The sequence below is a fragment of the Pseudonaja textilis genome, chromosome 2 (assembly GCF_049901715.1).
Source record: "Pseudonaja textilis isolate UNSWEBS1 chromosome 2, rPseTex1.2, whole genome shotgun sequence".
Lineage (NCBI taxonomy): Eukaryota > Metazoa > Chordata > Lepidosauria > Squamata > Elapidae > Pseudonaja > Pseudonaja textilis.
The window spans coordinates 96,714,236-96,729,747 of record NC_141991.1 but is presented as its reverse complement, the minus strand read 5'-3'; the positions used below and the strand labels follow the sequence as shown (position 1 = coordinate 96,729,747).

Below are 15,512 nucleotides of genomic sequence, written 5' to 3'. Positions count from 1 at the left end.
AGAGATAAATGTCATTTTAAACATAGAATTTCTGAGTGGTTTACAATTTGCACTTTAATGACCATGAAAGATAGAAAGGGCAAGCAAAGAGGAGAGAAATACAGTAAGGTAGGAATAAGATTATCTCATCAAGTCAAGATCTATGTGTATTAATTTCTTCATTGCAATATTTAGAAAAAAGAGATTTTGCCCAGAGTTTGCTTTTGCTTTTACTTTTTTTAATATTAATTATTCTCTATCAAGTTTTTACAGTACCTTAGAAGATAAAATACATACATAGCTGTTTATTCCTATTTATTTCCCTTTTTAACAGCATATCATAAGAATAAAATATGATCCAGAAGTCCAGAAATTGACTAGATCGATGTAGTCAGCATTTCGGTTGAAATATTTGTCTTTCACCCTACCTGATTGTTCTATTTCATTTTCAAGCTCTTTCATATTATAATAAATATCATATGTGTGGGGGATATGGAGGATGTGTGGGTGGGGTGTGGGTATCAAATGGCATATTTGAAAGATCACCTACGTTGCCTAGGCTCTTTCCTTTGGCAGAGTGGTTTGCTGCATTTGTGCTACAGAAAACATTCTCTAGTATTGTCCAGAAGATGGTGAGAATATTTTGCTCAGTGGATGTGTTTGATTACTACTTACAAGAGCCTGAATTCTGAATTCTTGTTGAATGGCTCTGTGGAGCTTAAGGAATGGTTTATGGTCTGATATTAAGATCAGATTTCTCTGATCACAGAGAAATATCTTCTTTTGTAGCATGTAGTTGTGGCTTGGAAGTAGGCAACCCAGCTGTTCTCTAAGCATCCTTGTTTTGTGGACAAGCATGTTGTCAGGCCTGCAGATTCTGTCCACATAGACTTTTCCTATAATGAAGCAGCCAGTCCCGTACTCTTATACACTCACATGACATCTTCCCCTAGAAGGAACAAAACCTGAGCATTTGGATAAATGATAAAATATGTCTCACTATTGGCTGCAATTGGAGCTAGTGTAGTGCTGCTTTTAGTGTGGGGATATTTTCACTGTTATCCAATGTGCTATCACAATCTATCAGAGCTGATAGAAAGAAGCTGATGCTGCCCCTAATGGATTTGATTAGAAGATACTTGCTTTTCCTCCATGAAGTTTTTATAGTACCCTGCACTATAAGATACCTAGGGCTGCCATTCAATGTGGGCACTAGAGGGCATTCCATTTACCTGACCTGTGCTGTCCAGACAGTTTAGAGTTAATGGGATTTCGGATAGGTAATTAGGAATTGTGAGCTGTCCCCCTAAGGGAATGCATCATAGTAAATGTAGTTAAGGCATCCTGGGAAATGTAGTCCATCTCATGTGGTCACATCTGTAATCCGGATTGGTCACTAAATTGACCCTTGTTGGGTTGGGGGAGGCTCCCACACTCTTGCCTGAATCCACCATACCATGCAGTCGCTTCAATCATCACGGAGTTGAGACTTTATTATCTTTCTACTGTTCTACTTATTAATGTCTGGATGGCATAAAGCAGACAGAGTAATTCCTTAAAGCATCCATACAAAGTCTTTTTTATTGGTTCATCAGGCGTCCTATCAACTCACAATTATGACGAGGTTCTTCTTAATGTCCAATCCTTTGCATATCTGAATTGTGGTGTAGAAAGATGGTTATCTCTTTCATCCCATATCATAGAGACAGGGGGCAGAGCTGCTACCATGAGGCTGTGTTCAGGCAAGAGTGAGGGAGCCTCTCCCAACCCAACAAGGGTCAATTTAGTGACCAATCCGGATTACAGATGTGACCACATGGCATGGACTACATTTCCCAGGATGCCTTAACTACATTTACCATGATGCATTCCCTTAAGGGGACAGCTCACAATTCCTAACTATCCCAAATCCCACTAACTCTAAACTGTCTGGACAGCACATAACTTTGGAAAGTCAATGGCTTTGGGTATATTATTTCAACATGATTCTAGCTAACATTATTGTTAAATCATAGTAGATGGATTAAAAGTTTACACCAAGCTGACATTTGGTAAAATATAGCTAACATTCTTTAAAAAAAATTATCCTTGTAAGCTAATGGCATTGCCTGGGCACGGAAGACAACTATTTTACCTACTTTCCAAAAGCATTCAAAGGGTAACTAGCTAGACAAGGAAGCTAGCTGGACTACTTGTAAACTTGATCAGCATATAAATAGAAGCACCAAAGTCACCTGGAAGAAATGAACTTTTGAATGGAACTCCTTTTATTGTTCTATCTTCATAAGAAATAATACAACTGAAACCCATTTAACAGATAGCTTGACATACTATTTCAGAGTTTCTATAGATTAATCCAAAATAATCCTATTGTTTTTAAGCAAGGATAAATTGAAGTGGTGGTTAATTTACAATACAGTAGAAATGAAATTTCAATTCAAAAAGATGCTAGGTGCAGGGAATGGTCTAAAAATGGAATGGCAAGAAATGGTAAGATGAGTATAGTTGTGATTTTCTGTCATTCTGAAATGGTGATGATGATCGCATCTTCTAACCAAGGCTTCCCTAGATGTGTGGTCCCTATGACAAATTTTAGGTTCTGTTTGCTTCATGATGGATTAAAAGAGATGCAGCAGAATAACAGAAGGCACTTGGAACAGAGCATTCTACAGTTAGCATATTTGTTGGCTCAGCTATAGAACACCCCTAAGAGGAAGAATTGTGAGTTAGATGCTGACCCAAGTTTGTGTAATGAGCAAACTCCACTAAGTTTGTAAGGGAATGAATGTACTTGCAGTTACCTATTTAATGTTACTGTATGTGTGGTGAGAAATTCGGTTGGTTCCAACTAAAGCCCATAAATGGTCCTTCTTTTGAATTTAAGGTATTTCCAAGTAAGTTGTTATTGTGTAATCACTGTCATTCATGGAGTGAGTAAAACTGGCAACTGATATTTTTATTACTCCATGTTTTCCTGCTTCGTCTGTCTTTTCTTATTATGAAATGGACAGGATGGAGTAGCTTCATGATTTGTTTTGAATCATTAGCATTAGCTTATTTTTAAACATTTTGCTCTAAGCATAGTATAGGCTCCTAATATTTCCCAGATAAAAGAAGGTGAGCTATGAATCCAGTCTGCAAGAAATTTATATTTTTTTGGTAATCTATAATGTTTCTATTTCAAAAGCAGCAGAAGTGAATCAGTTACACACCGTGTAGAGTTAAGAGATGACAGAAATGGTTGATCAGTAATGTGAGGCTCATAAATGAAAATGGATCTTATTTTCATGTTATCTTCGGAGATCTGCAAGCTTCGAAGAGTGGTAGAATATGGTTAAATTTTAAAGAATAAATTACCTTTCCTTATCTTACCTTTCTAACATCTTTTCCTTCATGCTCTTTTGATCACTGTGGATATGGTTATTTTTCTGTCTTAACTCTCACCAACTTCATCAGAATTTATCAACTGTGAGAAATTGCTTTTTTTTAGTCAGTCCATTTCAGTTAACTCAATGAGCATTTGTACTACTTTCTGCTGTGTTGCTGTCACCTGAGTCTATATACTATTGAGTATTGTATTGTGTCATATTTCATATTATTGTCCATCTCTCAATGGTTATATTCTGGAATATAAGGCACTTTTCATGGCTATCTTCCAGGTTTGAGCTGAGAATCTCAATAAGCCTCAGTTGTGCTACTAAAAGGTTAAAACCTTACCATGTAACTATGATGCTATCACTATCTGTTTTTGGGGAAACATTATTTAGATAGATAAAGTTAGCAGAGCTGCATGAAAAAGTTGTATTTCTATCATTATTGGTGAATGCACCAAAGTACTCTATCCATAGTTCTACACAAAACATGAAGCCTATATCTCTCCATATTTATTGTTTATATTCATTGTTCATTGTTTATATTTATTATAATTCCATATTTTCATATTTGTCTCACAGTAGTAATTGTGAGAGGGATCAAGGTGTCCTAGTGGACCTGGTCTTAAGTATGAATTAGCAGTGTGCTGCAACTGCCAAATAAGTCAGTGCAGTCCTAGATTATATCAATAAAGGAATAGCATCAAGACAACAAGAAGTAGTATCACTTCTTGTTGTCTTGATGCTATCCCTCTGTTGATTACTCTGTACTGGTGAAACCACACTTAGAATACTGCATTCAGTTCTAATTACCAAAATATAAAAAATAAGTTGAGATTCTGGAAAATGTGCAGAGAAGAACACCAAAGATAATAAAGGGTCTGGAGGCTAAATTGTATGACAATTGCTTGAAGGGGCTAGATATGTGTAGCCCATCAAAGAGAAAAATTAGGAGGGACACGATAACTATCTACTATCTAACCATCTATGATAACTATTATTTGAAGGGCTGACACAAAAAAAGAGGAGATTGACTTATTCTCTAAAGAACCAGGTAACAGGACAAGAAATAATGAGTAGAAGCTTGGTAAACAGAGATCAAATCCAGAAGCAAGGAAACATTTTCTAACAGTGAGAATGAAATCATTTGCCTCCTGGGATTGTGGGTGTTCCACCACTGGAGGTTTTCAAAAACAGACTGGACAATCATTTGACTGGGATAGTATAAGCTTTCTATCCTGAGCAAGTGGTTAAACTTGAAAACCTCCAAAGTCCCTTTCAGCCCTATGATTCTAGCATTTTTATTGGAAATACAACTCACTATGTTTGAACAATCTCAACTATACCTTTCCCCAGCCTATTGACTTTCCAGCACAGGTATAATTCTCACAATCTCTAATCAGCTCTAATCATACTGCCTAGACTGTAGGGCTTACTCGTTTGCTAATTGATGTGTTTTCTGCCTATCATTGAATCAGCCAAAAGCTATGCCGCTATCAAACTTTATGTTCCCATCATTAAATCTAACTTTGTTTCTATTGCCTGGTGAAACATTTCATGTCACCTCAATTCCCTACAAGGTAATGAGTAAGAAAGCTTTACAGATTTTATATATCTTGATTCTCCCCTTAAACAATATTGGAATTTGGCGGGGGGGACGGACACTACTTTAACACTTGTACTACTAAGAATTTCATATCTGAAATTCCCATGCATGGGAACATGGCAGAGAACAATGTTGGCATGACATATTTGTAACACAATTAAATGCAAATGGGAAAGTCCTTATGGAACTTGTATAGTAATCCAAGACATTTGGAATATACCAAGTTGGTAAAGGTTATTCTATCAAGTATGCTTAGGAGTTTAGAGTCTTTCCAATGACCATCATTCCTCAATCAAGATTTATTTTCTGGTTAGTGATGAAGGAATTATGAAATTGCCCTCCATTTAATAAAAAATTTCTAAGAAAAGGATTTAAGGTAATATTTGAAATAAAAATTAATGTATTAGCTAAGGGATGAACAATAAATATATCTGGTTGCTGCCCTTTGCCACCATTTTATTTTTAATCAGAAATTTTAGAGATAAATAGGCTTGCCCTTGATGTAGGACATGTAAAACGTCAGTGATGCTAGACAGTTTACGAGGGTTGTCTCAATAGTAGAAGGCTCATTTTACTAGCCTATACATGTGTAGATAATTTACTGAAGTAAACTCTTTCCATCTACTTCAAGGCAGTAGCTGAAGAACAAATAAATATCCTGTCTGTAAAAGGCATTACACAGTACGGTATCATTAGATTTTGTGTTCTGTGTTTTCTTTCTGATTGTTACTCACTTTCTTTGTCTCTTCCTTTCACTGCCACTTCACAACAGGAGCAGCTCACGGTAAAGTCTTTCTGTCTGTCTGCCTCTATCACTTTTTCTCCCAAACAGTCTTTAGTATACATGCTACTTATTTATGTGAATCTGGTTATGTATCACTATATGTAACTAATATGGTTGGAAAGCAAAACAAATTGGAGCTCTTTTTATTTCTCTCCAAACATCAGACATTTCATTGATTCTGTTCCATCTCACATGAGTTAGGATTTGTGCGCCTTCCTGTCAAGTTACACTTTCTAAGAATCAGTCTTGTAGTAATCTTGAACTAGGTACAGCAGTTGTTTTTTGCCTTGTTGGGCCACTTAAAACAACATTCCAGTTAACCTGAGGACAAGCAATGGTAGCTGGAACATTGTTGGGTCTGGTTTAAAAGTTCCAATTGCTAGGAATTGTGGCAGATGTAGCCCTTTGTTCTGTGATCAAAGATTTCATTCTCTGTTCTGAACACTTATTTTTAATAGCCACTAAATATTTATGCTGGAGAAGAACAATGTTGAAAAGATATGTTGCAAGGCTGCTAAAAGGAACAGACTGGAATATGTTATTGCTAGGCATCACAATACTCTTACAGTATGGTTTATTAATTAGAACTAATATAAAAACAATCAATACATGATAATGTCACTGGAACGAATTATTTGTCTCTCCTATAGAAGGATTACAAACAGAAGTTCTTCAAAAGGCTGCCATGGTGATACTGATGCTGAGAATAAATATGTATTTAATCAAATGTCAAAAACATCTATGCATCCTAAAAAAAATTTTTTTTTGAGAGCCAGATACTTTATATTATCAGACTGCTCTTCGGGATTGACGTAAATGTAAAATCTTCATCATTGTCATCATCATCATCGCTATTCAACAATGTAAGCTAGATAAAGGGTCAGAGAAACAGTTAAAGTTGTAATGGGCCATATATGGCCATATAGATTTTCTTAATCTATATTTATAATGTAGTTGTTTTCATTTATCAAGTCGATACTTGAGTACTAGAAAAGTACTCAAATCAGTACTAGAAAAACTGACTTGCAGGCTTTAAATGTATCTTTATTCTATTGAAGTTTTAAAAGCTGTTCCATGACATATAAAAACCAGATTCTTGAACATTTGCCAAACTATGGAAGTGTCCTTTAAATAAGGAATGTCAGTGTCCTTTAAATAAATGCCCTGCATCTTTAAGCATCTGTGCTGAGATGACTTTGAAATATTGTGATACCTACCAAAGCTATTACGCCTACAAGGGAATCAGAATGGTGGGACTTTAGGAACATTCCAAAAAGTTCTATAAAGGCATTATGTGTCAGCCCTGTTCATAGGGAAATACCAAAAATAACATGGCCATCCAAAGCAATTCAAGTACAATTTGTTGAAAGCTGGGGTCTAAAGTGGCATTTGGGTGAAGAAGCAATTAATTAGCCCGAGGCTTTGCAGGGCTCGTGTTTAAAATGAATGAAAATGACCCAAATATCTCCATAAAAATATGGTTGGTTTATATCTTTTGTATGTTTTTTTTGATAATAATGTGTAATTGATAAATTTATTCCGTCATTCTTCGGCCAATTTTTGCTAGCTTTTTAGAAGCTTTCTTTGGAAGACGTAGTTAATTTACTGAGCTTACAGGCTATTAAAGAAAAGGAGACTGGTTTCTCCAACCTTGGAGTAAAATTGACCGCTGGATGGAATCAAGGCAATGCGACTGGATCTAAATATGTTGTGCTTTTGGTCTTTTATTAGTTGGGTCCATGTATTTTACGTGTGAAGTTTATCGTTATGCAAGCTGTGCTCAGATGAGCTTGCTGGAATTTCCTCATATAGTTCAGCCCAAGGGAGAAGGCTCTGCAAGGGCCATTTGCACAAAGCAGTCAACTCAGTCCCAGTCAGGTTTGCTCATGGTATGACTGGCTTGGTTCACAAATGACCATAGTTGCAATCCCCACAGGTGCTGCTGAGGAAATTGGGATAATTTAATTTTCCTCTGCACATCTTGGCTCCTGCAATTTGAGAAAGGAACTTCAAAATATATGGGGACATGATTGAGGCTGGCACTTCCATGAGCAAAGTAAGAGGGACAGTATGCACTGTCCACCTTTTTGGCCTGCATTTAGTTTCCTGTGTGCCTGTGAGAAAGTGCATATTGAAGCAGCCCAGAGTGCCAATGCCTCAAGTGGGCCTGTTTTCATAACCGTCTGGTAATTCACTCACAGGTATCAGGAGAGACAGTTAACCCCTAGCCAAGCACTTTATACTTCATAAGTGTGTTATTGACTGGGAAATTTGCTTAGTTTTGTTTGAGACTAAAACTGGCTACTACAAAGATAATTGAAGACTCAGTAAATTTGCACAATAACTTACCGCTAGCACACCCTCTCCACTGACCCAAATACTTTTCCTAAATGGGCCTTAAAGAATTATTTATTTTAAAAAAAGAAAAATAAAATACTGCAGTCATCTAAAAACCAGACCACTGCAGAATGAGCTCTGAATTCTCTTTAATGCAAAGGCTTTTCTGGTCATGCAGCAAAATAGGTTATATATATATTCATTTTCACATGCAACCACATTTTGACATAGAAAATAATAACTTCTGCCATATTTCCTCTCTTTGAGCATGTTGACACAATAGAGAAAGAAAATTAAGCTTTAAACGTATAGTTGCTTTTTCTCTTTATGTAATACTTCTGAAAATAGGATTTATACTTGCTGTTTTTATGGTAATGTGTGTGTAAGTTTATCTGCAAAACTGGATGCTTAAATCCTAGAATGTCCCTCTAAGTAGCAGAAGATTTCTTTACAATGAGGTATAGATTTCTCTGCAGAGATATTACCAAATATTTTCAAGTATTGCCAGAGTGCAAGTTGTTCTCATTCATTATGCTTAATCTGTCAAAATATCCACAATAAAATGAAAAAGGAATCTTTTTTTTGACGTGTCAGTACACTCAGATGCACTACCAACTGAAAATAACAATTTTTTTAAAAAAAATGTGGCATTAAAAATGAGGCTATGATCTAAGTTGTGTGTGTTTATGCATATATTTCAAATCATGGTGAGACTGTGAAGTGAACCTATCAGCACAGAAGGTAATGTAGTGCAACATAGAAAGATAGGCTGCACATCCTCACAGTTGCAAGATTTGTGAATCTTGGGAAGACTTGGGAGTTTGGTAGAAATGGAATTTTTTGAGCCTGTTTATCAGCTACTATTAATGAATACCCAAAATAGAGGTGCATTACTTTTTATATCCCAGTGTAATTACATCCAGTAGGATGTGTATCTCATGTCAGATAACTAAAAAAAAATCAGAGAAACTTTAAAGCAAAATACTTACTAGGTTGTAGCATTATTACCTGACTGACTTACTCTGGGTTCAGCTCTGATTTGTGCTTAACTGGAAGACTGCCAGGGAATTCTATGGTAGGCTGAGAAATCAGGAGAAAACATCCTGGAAGAATGAAAGAAGACAGTGACAAATTTCTTCCAGCTGTTATTGAGGAAACTAAATGTAGATACTGCATATCAATGAAGTCTGCAGGTATTTTTTTTTAAAGCCAAAATCTTCTGTGAGCATTCACAATTCGACACAACTTTTTTTTTCTAATATGAAGGATGCATTCCGTAGAACTATTTGTACACTTGCTCTAATTTCCACAGGGGTACTAAATCTTTAGATACCTGCAGATTAAGGCAGATCTTAAAGGGGTGATTGTAAAACAGGTTAATGGAGAGATATTGAAAGAGCACTCTAATGGATAAAGAAATAGATGAAATTTAAAGCATACTAGAAGAATGGAAGGAATGAATTGATGTTTGAAACAGACATAACTGGTAAACAATTTCTAGGGCAACATTTTATTTAAGAAATGATTGATGAAAGGTGTGTGGATGGCCAAAAATGGTAGCATTCATACATATAGTATTACTAGCATCCTAGTTATAAAATAGATTGAATCTCTGAATTTGGAAATACAGTGTCAGGATTATTGTAGAGATCCAGCTTCATTTTTTCCCTGCTTTTTGTCCCCATCCAACATCTTCCTACAGAGGCAGTAAAGGGAAAGACATCAACACCATTAAATCCTTACGTGTCCTTCGTGTTCTCAGACCCCTCAAAACTATCAAGCGGTTGCCAAAGCTCAAGGTATGTTTGGAATAGAAGTGTAAAAAAAACAAGCAAACAAAAAAACTCACCCTGGAATCCTTGGTTTTATATGTTTGTTGTATGTATTATATACATACATACATACATACATACATACATACATACATATTCTGCAGTGTTGAAAAAAAGATAAAGCAAGAAGGCTGAAGTTAGGCATGAACTCATGAAAAGGCATGAACGTAGGTTCCTTTATTAACTTTCACATATATGATGCAATATGATCCAAAGAAGAGATATTATAATAGCACTTTCCCTGAAGAATTATTGTTTTGGATAGTCAAAAATTAAACAATTCCCCAATCACCAGAATAGGATAAATTTACACATTTTTTATCATGTAGCTAAAGAAACATTAAAGAATTTTGCAGCATTTAAAGAACTACAGCATTTATTATAGCATAAGCTTTTATCCACAAAATTCTTTTCCACCTTGTTTACATAGGCAGGGAGGGAGAATAACAAAGCAATGTCACAGAGAAATTGTAAGAATTATGTACTTCCATTTGACAGTGCAATGCAAATACAAAAGGGTGACTTTTCCATTATAATATCCTGGCACAAGTATTATCATAATTTGTCATTCTAGTTTGTACTGGATGCCTGTGCATGGATGGAAATCTGCTAACTTTAATCTTGATGCACCTAATTGCCTCTAGTTTAGGAAATGTTTTTTTATGAATTACCATTATATCAGTGTTTTATTTTCCTAACTGTAATTTAATTGGTACAGTCATTATATTCTTGTTTTCATATTGATTCTATATTTTTAAAAATAGATATATTTACCTGCCCACTGAAGTTAAAAAATTTAAAATTACTATCATGCCATAAGACTGTTGCTTTGGCTGCAATTGATTCAATGACCAGTAAACTGGATACAGCTGAAAAGTAATTTCTCCTTTGGAAAGAAAAATTATTACTCTGGTCTAGGAACTCTAAATCTATGCAAACCTGGAAGATATTTGGGTAGCAGTGGAGATTTTTTAAAAAGTTGTCCTCCTTAAGACCAATTTACTTGAACAGTTTCAACATTAATTTTCCAGCTCTTGTGACACTTATCAGAAACTGTGCAGAATATATTGTGGAAATCAGTGGACATTTTCACTGTGTTAATATGGCTTTTAAATACATTTAAGTCTTTAATAAGTTTGAAACGTGTATGTTAAGAAAATTTACTGTTGCCTATTTTTAAGCTGTTTTCATTTACTTTTCAGTACTTATATTTTAGGGCTGCATTTTACCATAGTTTTATTTGATTGTTTTTATGATGGTATATCTTTCTCACATCAACATATTTCTTAAGCAAGAGGGTCAGTTTTATAGAAAATTAAGATACAGATAAACATAATATAGTCAAATCTTACCAGCATATCTGTTTTTCACAGGCTGTCTTTGACTGTGTGGTGAATTCACTCAAAAATGTCCTCAATATTCTCATTGTATACATGCTGTTCATGTTTATCTTCGCTGTGGTTGCTGTCCAGCTCTTTAAGGGAAGGTTCTTCTACTGCACTGATGAATCCAAGGAGTTTGAAAAGGACTGCAGGTACATAGCCTCCTCCCGTTCAGCTTTTTTTTAAATTCAGTTCTTTTCTCCTATATAGTCAATCTTGTAATTTATAATAAGGTGTGTGATTCATAAAGTTATAACCTTTATAATTCCCTATATCACATTGCCATTGCATTCAGGGCAAGCCAGTGGCTTCCAATGCATTATTTTCTGATATTTATTTAATTAATTTATATAGCTGCTCATTTTGCAGATGTTTCTCTGGATTGCTAGCCACTCATTAAAACAAAATAAAGAACAGCTAGAAACCAAGAGACAGTGACTTCCAGTCCTGCCTTAGGCATGAAAACCTGCTGGATAACTTGTGGCCACTCACAGCCCAGCTCACCTAACAGTTTGTTACATTAGGAGGAAATTAGGAGGAAGAAGTATTAGGTATGGCCATCACCTTGAGCTACTGAGTTATGTCTTGATTAGGTTTTTTTTCCCTATATTAACAACACAGATTTTATAGCTTTATAGCTATAGTCAATATATATTGTATCACTTTTCTATATCAACAAAATGAATAATTTCTTGAAGTTATAATCTAATTCAATAAAGTATAAGACAGCTTAAAAAGTCTTTTATTCTTACATTTATCTCTGCTATGCTGTCTATTTTAAGTTGCTGGATACAGTTAAACCTGGCCTTTTTTTTCTTTAATGATTATTTCTGACCTAGTGGTTATCATGGTGTCATTTTAAATATATGATTTTCATGGTTTTAAAGTTTCACAGAAAAACATTACTACAAGGTGGTAACAGTGAGCTATGTTGTAAATTGAACTAACCAATATTTTTGTAGTAAAAGTACATAACCTTAAAGAAACAGTGAATAAAAGGAAATATTTGCAGTTTATAAATTTCTATTCTCTTGAAGTCTTAATTTACTACAAGTGTGTAAATAGCATTTCTGTACAGTACTGCAAATGCTAGTAAAAGGAGATGATTAAGGAGATGAAACATATTTAAAAGAGGTCAAGTGTCAGCCTCTCCCCAAGAGAAGCTATGGAAGGCACAGATGAAATGCTAGAATTTCTTAATTCTGTGTTAGATTTGTTAATGGGTAATGAACTGTATTAAAAAGGAAGGAAAACAATAGAGTACACAGCTTGTCTTACCTCACTCCCAGGTTTAACATCCCTCTACTGGCTATGTTATATAAAGGATAATTTGCCTTAACGTTTCTTTTCCAGTATGACTTGGTTCAGTCTCTGTGCAATATTTATAGACATGCAGAATTTAAATCATTTACTACAATTTAGATAGTTTAATTTCTTTTGTTTCCCAATCAATATTCCTAGACCTTTGCTACTAAACTGTCTATAAAGTTGTTCTCAATAGGTTCATTTATTGAATTGAATCAATTTATCTTAAAACAGCTGAGGAAATAGTAACAATGGGCTAGAAAAGGGGTGTCAAACTCGTGTCATCATGGCATCATCATGTGATAGCGCAACTTTTTTCCCCTTTGTTAAACTGGGGACTGGGTGTGTAATTAGAGAATAACTCAAAGCAAGTTGAAACATTCCTCTAGATTCTGAAGCTTCAAAGACATCACTGAGATAGGGATTGTTTCTTTGTCGTCACTGCTACCAGAGAATAATATCTGAGGCATTTTCATGTGTGTTGATTAATTTTGACCTGAGTTTTTTTTCCTATTTGTGTTCAAGATGCTATTCCATCTGTTTCTGTTCTCAAAATCTCAGTAAATCAGAGAGCCAAACAAGCTCTGTTTAGGGGAGAGCTATCTGGGAGTTTTTAAAACAAAGGCATAAATCAGCCCTTTGCTGTAAAACATTTTGGTTATGACCGCAGACAAGGCATACCCAAATCCCCTAGGAATCCATCACTGCTAGTCATTTTAATTGTTCCATCACCTTCATAGAGGGATAACAAATCTAGTGTCATCATGGCAACCATAAAGTCCTGAGTCATACATTTATCTGAGATAGAAACAATTTATTTTGCTGTACTGAAAACCACCTGCTACTCAGAAATCTAAGATTTGGCAAAGATATCGCAGACATGTTTAGCTGGTTTTTCAGAATTTTGTATGGGAAAAACATTTTAAAACAATTCAGTCTACATTTTCAGCACTATAAACACTTTTCAAATCAGATGCTTTAGATTCTTCAAATTGCTAAAGAATTGGTCTCTTAACATTGTTTGCAACTGGCCAACTTTATTGGGGAAAATATATGGAATAACTAAAAATAATGCAAAATTATTGTATTGAAAATTATCCTAATGAATTTATTCAGTTTCATCCCCAGTTAAATATTATAGTATAAAAGTTTAAATAAAGTAACTATGTATATGAATCTATCTTCTCATAATTACCTGTTTGTTTGGGGAGATTAACATGAGATTAATAGCTATAAAGTAGTGACGTTTGCTTGATTAATCTTTCAGTCAATCTTGAAACCTGAATAAATAATAAACACCTCTTTTCACATTCTCCTTTAAATGTTAATGCTGTTAAAGAGACCATCTACATCTTAGAATATTCTGATTAAACTGTTAAATTCCATTGTATAAACATGTATCTGAACACTTTTGTTGATCTTCCTTAGAGGAGAATATTTGGTCTACGAGAAGAACAATGAAGTGAAGGCCGAGAGACGAGAGTGGAGGAAATATGATTTTCATTATGACAATGTGCTATGGGCACTGCTTACCCTCTTCACTGTGTCTACAGGAGAAGGTTGGCCAGAGTAAGTTATTGATGAAAATAATGATGTTTTAAAACAATAGGGACCTTGAGCATCTAATTGCCTGTCATTAAATAAGAGTGTTGGACTAAGCTAATCCTTGATCTGAATTACATAAATTATGCAGATGAGGTCATTATGCTACTTTTGTCTAGGCTTGTCTAATATGTTTACTCTTATCATATGAAAATGTACTACCTCAGTTGGAGAGATTATTTATTTACAATGGCACAGAACATTCAAAACTTAACCAACCAACATGAAAAAACAAAGTACATGGGTCAGATAATGTAGTAAAAAGTCACATACTCTGACATTGGATTAAATTTCAAAATTTATAGACTATAAAACAACATTTTGCAATATATATGAAAATGGATATATTTTTGTTTTATAATGTATTATTCTGATCAATTATGGGATGCGGTGGCTCAGTGGCTAAGACGCTGAACTTGTTGATCAGAAAGGTCAGCAGTTCACCAGTTCGAATCCCTAGTACCATGTAACAGAATGAGCTTCCGTTATTTGTCCCAGCTTCTGCCAACTTAGCAGTTCGAAAGCATGTAAAAATGCAAGTAGAAAAATAGGGACCACTTTGGTGGGAAGGTAACAGTGTTCCATGCGCCTTCGGCATTTAGTCATGCTGGCCACATGACCACGGAGACGTCTTCGGACAGCGCTGGTGCTTCGGCTTTGTAACAGAGATGAGCACTGCCCCCTAGAGCTGGAAACAATCAGCATGTATGTGTGAGGGGAACTTTTACCTTTACCTTTTTTATTCTGGTCAAACAAATCTGTGATTGTTATTATGAAAGAAGTTATCAGGAAAAGTAGTTTTCTTTATAAAATTAATAATATAAAGCAATATAAGCTGGGATTTTAGAGGTTCCAGCACTCAAAATTAAAGACTGGCATAATAAATTTTCTTAAGCTTCTTTATGCCTACCATGGGAGAATGTTAATTTAAATTTCAGTTCTCATTATTATCAGTACTTTAATTATTATGCTGGATCTTGAATATTGACTTTGGGATAGTGAAGGAAAAAAATCACAAATACAACTGAATCAGAAATACTATTTCCATTTTGTAATCAATAATTATTGTAAGAAATGAAGTTCAAGACATCTGAAGACTATTGTTTTGGAAAGACTCCATTTTAGTAATAGGATTCTTCTACACCCCAAGAAGCACTTTTAAAGATATCAATGGTTTATTTATTAATTGCAAGAAAAATATGACTGTTAGATTAATGTGCATTGTATTATAAAATCTGATATAAGCCTGTATGGTATTATATTATGATATAATAATATTATAATAAAGTATCATACTAGGATTAGAATTATATT

General features: G+C 34.8%; 1 protein-coding gene across 1 annotated transcript in view; it reads left to right on the top strand.

The window, feature by feature from the left end:
- Positions 1–15,512, top strand: part of CACNA1A (calcium voltage-gated channel subunit alpha1 A) — a 345,788-nt gene that overhangs the window by 246,978 nt on the left and 83,298 nt on the right. The window contains exons 27-29 of the mRNA XM_087924614.1: positions 9,780–9,876; positions 11,283–11,443; positions 14,025–14,165. Coding sequence (XP_087780740.1) covers positions 9,780–9,876; positions 11,283–11,443; positions 14,025–14,165 — 399 coding nt within the window. The remainder of the gene's footprint in view (positions 1–9,779; positions 9,877–11,282; positions 11,444–14,024; positions 14,166–15,512) is intronic.